Raw genomic sequence first — 6,000 nt, 5'->3', positions numbered from 1 at the left:
CTGGAATAAGTGCTGCCAACAGAAGAAAAGCCTACATAAATGAGGCCTAAATGTTTAGGCAGAGTCAGGGGCAGGGGAGATCTGTTAATGTTACGGATCAGCCCTTTGAAATACGGGATTATCTGAAAAGGAGACAATGTTCTAGAAATGCAGGCAAACCACTCACTTGATCTGTCCATAAATCAAAGCAGTTTTCTGTAAAAGAAAACATATATAGTACCTTGTAAATTTTCCACGAGCAACATTTCACATAGATTCATTCTGGTCTACGCTCCATAATGACAAAATTTATATTGTGTTCCCAAATTGAAATGCCCTGTTCCTAGATTGCGCATCTCATAAGGACACAAATAGTTAACTAAAGATGGAGTTACTATTGCACAACTGTGTCTTGCACAGAATGTCCCAGGCTAACAAGGGGTGTTATTTTAAGGTGGTACTCAAATTCATAGATCCATAGAGTTAGGGTAGGAAGGGACCTCAGTAGGTCATCGAGTCCGACCCCCTGCCCTGGGCAGGAAAAAGCACTGGGGTCAGACGACCCCATCTAGGCTCATATCTAGCCTCCTCTTGAAGACCCCCAAGGTAGGGGAGAGCACCACCTCCCTTGAAAGGTAGTATTTAATTAGCCTTATAATTTTTAAATAAAATAGATTTTGTTTGAAATGTAATTGAATAAAAAATTGGGATGCATAATATAAAATCACGAGCCAGCTTCAAAACAGAATAAAAATGTTCCTGCTGAAATGAAAAAAAAAATGCTTTTTTCAAGCCCATATTTGTTCTGCTGGAAATGGAAACAACTGTCAATTTTGATTGCAAAATATTTATAGAGCTGGACAAAAATAACATTCAGGGGTTACAAAAAATGAATATGGACCTGCCGTGTTTCAAAGGCTCCCTTCCTTAAGGCTATCTTCCGCATAAGGCTGTATCAACTAAACTGAATTACAGTAAATCATACACCTCTTCATAGTATCCTTATTTAAAAAATAAATAAATGTAAAAGTTTGGCACCTGAGGATACCTGCATCATGAACGGGGGGAGTAAATACAGTGCGTATTTAGGGATTGACTCTCACAGTTTATATATCTATACCTATCAAAATTCTTTTACTTCTATTCAAACTTTAAATTCCTTCCCTGCATGTATTAAAAAGTGCCATGGCAGCATGAATTGCACTAAAGTGTACTACTTTAATATAGGGAAAAAATCAATTATTCTCTTGCTTCTTCTAGGAGCTGCTAAGAAACAAAGAAAGATCTGTTGGTTGTATCTCATTACATCTCCTTTGTGTTTATGTTTACTGTGTATTGCTTTGAAAGTCTTCTTTTGTCACAGTTTATAGCTGCACTCCATTGGCAGCTAAATAAAGTTAAAATCATTGCTTGTTAAAGATTAGCTAAACTACCTCTAAGCAGACATCCAGATAGGTTTGGTTTTGTTCTGTAAATGAATTATGATCATGACACTCCCTTTCAGAAATAGGAATCACTCATCATAGTCCAGACCCCTTTCTTAATATTCTAGTTTTTAAAGAAGCAAAGGAAAACCTTAGAGTGTTTTACCTGTTCCTTACAAGCAAAGATCATGGGAGCCCAAATAAATATTTTAACTGGCAATGTTGCTGTATGAATGCCCATAAAAATGTGTGAATTTCATTAGGGAATGCAGTTATGCCATAGCTCAGTAATGCTGCTAGAAAGAGAGTATTCACCTCAACAACTTGCCCTGATAAGGGAATTACAAAACAGTACTCCAGAAAATATTTTTTTGCTACTTCATTATTAGTTGGCAACATGGTGAAATAGTCAGGAAATCTTCCTCAGGTTTTGTTGCTGTGAAGGTGAATCCAATGCTAACAAACTGAATTTTTGATACTTAGAGAAGATAATTTCACATAAACAAATTTGTACTCTTGAGAAGTCACTTGTTAAGCCCTCTGTATTGCAGTCACTCGCTGCAAAGCCTCCGCTTATTATTATCCACGCGTAGTGTATCGGGTACACAATATGCTTCAGCAAAAAGTTTGGTAGTTACAGAACATACATTACTGCCTCTTGAGATCTTCATAGAAAAAGAAAAGAAAGCCTGGCATTTTGGTCCCAGATTTTGAGTCTGTTAGAAAATGTACATTCAATGTTTGGTCTTCTGTTCTTGATAAAAGATCAAGGTTCACTTCTGGGTATGGAATCGGAGTAAACAAACAAAACATTGTACAGTTGCTTACAATCTACCTTTTTCATATATTTTACACATGGTTCGTTGTTATACTAAAGCAAAGCACTTGGTATGTAACTGATTTAACAGACTCCTTTTAAGCCCTCAAAAATAGATGCAGTGTTTCTTAAAAGCCCATGTTTTTTAAGGCCACGAATATCTGCCACAAATACATTGTTGTCTTTAAAATCATACGTCTGATGTTTCCATTTCAAATTATTCTGTTTCTCCTACTCTGTTCTTCACAAGATGACCCAACGCCTGTCATTGTACCGGTGTAAGCACGGGAGATCTTGAAGGCTTGGACGTCCCCTTTCTATCTGCTCATAGCTGTTGAGATCCAGGGTTGTCTTGAACTACATTCACAGCGAAGAAGAACTTTGAGTGTAATCTCTGATGATAAGCGTGTCATACTTCGGGGAGGAAGGGATACAGAGAGCTGATTCAGACACTGGAGAGCTGGGAGATGCGCTCCCTGAATCAATGGAATCTCTAAAAGGGGAAGGAGGAGTTAAAGCTACCAATTCCTCAAGATCTTGCTTTGCCGGTGGTGGGGCCTCTGAAGTACCTTCCTTGATGCTGCCATTTGAAGGTTTCCTAGCTGACTGGGATGCACCATTGACTTCAATGGCAGGGAGTGGTTGGATCTCTGCAAATGTGGTCATTGTGGTAGGAAGCTGGATTTCCCTTGGAATCAAGTATGAAGAACAGAGAGGAGTGGCCACCATGGCCCCTGGTGTGGTGGTGGAAAGCATCATAGAGTTTAACTCGCTGATGTTGGCTGTGAAGCGTGTGACCACACTGCTGATCTGCTCCATCAGGGAACCTTGAGAGGAGCTGCTTCTCTGGGCATTCTCCGTCTGGGAAGTAGGGACATCGTCATCTGTTCGGCTAACAGAGGCAGTTCTGTGGCTTACCGTACTGACAGGTGAGGGGGTTTGTGGCCGGTACTGAGCTGGGTAATGCTCCTCTGCTTCTGAGACGTCATACAGCATTTTGGCACTGGTCTCGGGAATAGTGGTGCTGCTGCTATGTCGGCTACTATCTGTGCTTTTAGAAAAGGGCTTGATCACTGCAGTTTGGTTGGGATTCTCCTTTTTGTTGATGTGGATCGATAGCCTTTGCCAAAGGTGTGCTCCTCTACTGCTCTTCTCGTTCTGGGCCCACGAGACTGATTTCCCGTTAGAGCTGTGAAGGCAAATAAGATCAGATTATGTCTTGCATTGAGACAGTACTTATAGTCATGGAAGCTCACATTCTCTATCTTACTGAATAATTGATGTGGGCGGCCTGTGTTCCAGCACACATATATCATGAGCCCTGTAAAGTTGATGGTAAAAAAGTGCGCGTGTGTGTGTATGTGTGTATATATATATATGATCAAATAGAACATGGATTAATGCATGGCCTGGTTAAGCAGAAGCAACACTGCGGCAACCTAATAAAACAATGCTCATCTTGCAATGTTTGCAACAGCCCAGTGACTTGGCTTCCCTTAACAAACAGATTCCTCAATCCCTTGTTCGTATGTGGAACACAGAGTGACTCTCCAGTATCCTAATTTCAGGCAGCCCTAGACTGGATTAAATTAAACTGCTGCCTGGTAACCTGGGACAACTAAAACCTAGCTTGCCCACATGAAATCTGAGTTTGTTGGAGAAGCTACTGACCTGTTGTTAAAAATGAAGGGTATTAGCTATCTAGTTTGCCTAACCAGAGGCTGAAAATAAAAACGGATCGACTGACTTATACATATCATGAAAGAACAGAAGAAATGAGGAAATGCCAGCCTGGTTCTGAAACCTGCTTTGTAGACTACTTGGAGTGATTCTGCTGGTTGTACCTCAGCTCAGGATTTCTCTGCTCTTCCCAAATGCAGCAGGAAACTTAAAACGGGTGGCATTTCCAGGAACCTGAAGTTGGTGGCTCATTTTCATTTTCAGCCTTAGATCAGATTTGTCACTCAGTTAATGCACCCGGGATGTTTAATTACAGGTCAGCTCAGAGGAACAGAGGCACCAACTCCATTATTCTAGAAATGTCCTGTCCCAATAGCAGTTTGAGTTTCAGTCCTTCTCTTCCATCCAAAAACAATTTCCTTACAGGAATTTCCCCACCCCTAATAACACATTGTTGATCCATCTCCCCTTACTGTCTGTGGAAAGGACCCCTCATCAGTGAGCTGGTTACAGATATCTCAAATGCATAGCATGACATTGCTCCTTTCACCTCTTCCTCTCCTTTCAAGTCAACTGGATTTTTGTTTGTGCATATACAAGACTCAGGCAACTCCACACATTCACCTGTGGCTCTCAGGATTAAGAAAGACCATTAGCAGTAGAACAAATTCTTCATGAAAATAGACATTGACCCCAAAAGGACAGCAACAATAAGAACGTAAGTCTTCACGTACATAGTGACATACAGGCATAACTTGTATATGAAATGACGAAACTTTAAAGCCATTTATTGGGATTTCCAAGACGCTTGCAACAGTTTACATTTTTTTGTGGAAACACAAGCAGATTGAGATCCTGGCAGTGCATGGACAAGCTTAGACATGTTTTCTTTAAGCCCAAAGTGACTACTGCCTAATTTTTAGTATGCTATGTAACAGTTCATAAAATATAATCATACTAAAGCAACTGCACATAGTTGTTGATTTGCATTTGGTTGATTGAGCCTTCACTGTCTCTTCCAGGGACCTAAGGACCTTGAGTTGTGAACGTCTATGGTCACCTTCCAGGGAAATACAATGGGTCACGTGCCATGGCATCGTTCCTTACAAACAGGAGCATGATAGGTTTTAGGAGACGGACACTACCTAAACCACTGGCTTTTTGGAAGCAAACTAACTAAACTCTAAGATAACCCCTGCCATTGTGAGCAGGAGCCTGAGAAGATTTGTGCTTGACTGAAGGATGATTTCCTGCCCTTTACTGTCTGGGGAGAGGGAGACAAAAAGCACAAAGGTGGTTCTCAACCTTTTTGAACTCAAGGCCCCCTCCATAACTTTTGTGAATTCAGCAGCCCCCTATTTTAAAAACTAATTTATATATTACACTGCTTACCTCTGTACAGCAGGGCTGGCCAGTGAGGCTGCAAGTGTGGCCAGGCCAAGAAGAGCCCAAGTCAGTGCTTATCTCCTCACCCCTTACAGCACCCTTCAAAGGATTTGGTGGCACCCTGAGGTACTGTGGCACCCTGGTTGAGAATCACTGATCTAATCCTTAACTCTGATCATTCGGACTCTCCATAGTTTTGTTGCTCTGATGTGATCTGCCTCTTTAAATGTGTTAACTGAACCAATCTGTTCTGTGCGGGCTAAATCAGCACATGGCAGTGAAGGGACCAAAGGGAGGGAGTTAAGGGCTCTGAGGTTTCTATGTTTTTCCCCTGCAGCATGCACAGGTGGAAAGCAGAGCCTTGGAGGCCTCTGCACTTCTCTGGGGAAGTCAGGAGGGAGATGGCAGGGAAGCTGGCAGAGCCTTGCCTTCTAGCCAAAGACTTTAGAGGTGAAGAGCCAGCGCGAGCCATTGTATAGTGGGGAGGACAGCAAATGAAGGAGTAGACAGCACCTGATAAAAGGCAGCAGCATACTATTTCTTCAGTGGAGCAAGTGGGAGTCCCGTGCTCCCTCTGGGCTGACCCCCAACAATGCAGCCATGTGCTGCCTCTGACTCACAGGTAAGATTATAAACTGGCCATAATTATGGCTGAGGAGGAGGCCACTGGCTACTTACTATAATTATCTGAGAAAGACCTGACTGGTTTGGTCC

At 42.0% G+C, this 6,000-nt stretch overlaps 1 protein-coding gene across 1 annotated transcript in view; it reads right to left on the bottom strand.

Annotated features, from left to right (window-relative positions):
- Positions 1–361: 361 nt before the first annotated feature.
- The window catches only part of GRM5 (glutamate metabotropic receptor 5), a 419,932-nt gene continuing 414,293 nt past the window's right edge, over positions 362–6,000 (bottom strand). The window contains exon 11 of the mRNA XM_019496384.2: positions 362–3,409. Coding sequence (XP_019351929.1) covers positions 2,584–3,409 — 826 coding nt within the window. The 3' untranslated portion in view covers positions 362–2,583. The remainder of the gene's footprint in view (positions 3,410–6,000) is intronic.

Source organism: Alligator mississippiensis, chromosome 1, assembly GCF_030867095.1.
Source record: "Alligator mississippiensis isolate rAllMis1 chromosome 1, rAllMis1, whole genome shotgun sequence".
Lineage (NCBI taxonomy): Eukaryota > Metazoa > Chordata > Crocodylia > Alligatoridae > Alligator > Alligator mississippiensis.
The sequence above is the reverse complement of the archived record's forward strand: the minus strand, read 5'-3'. Positions and strand labels throughout refer to the sequence as shown.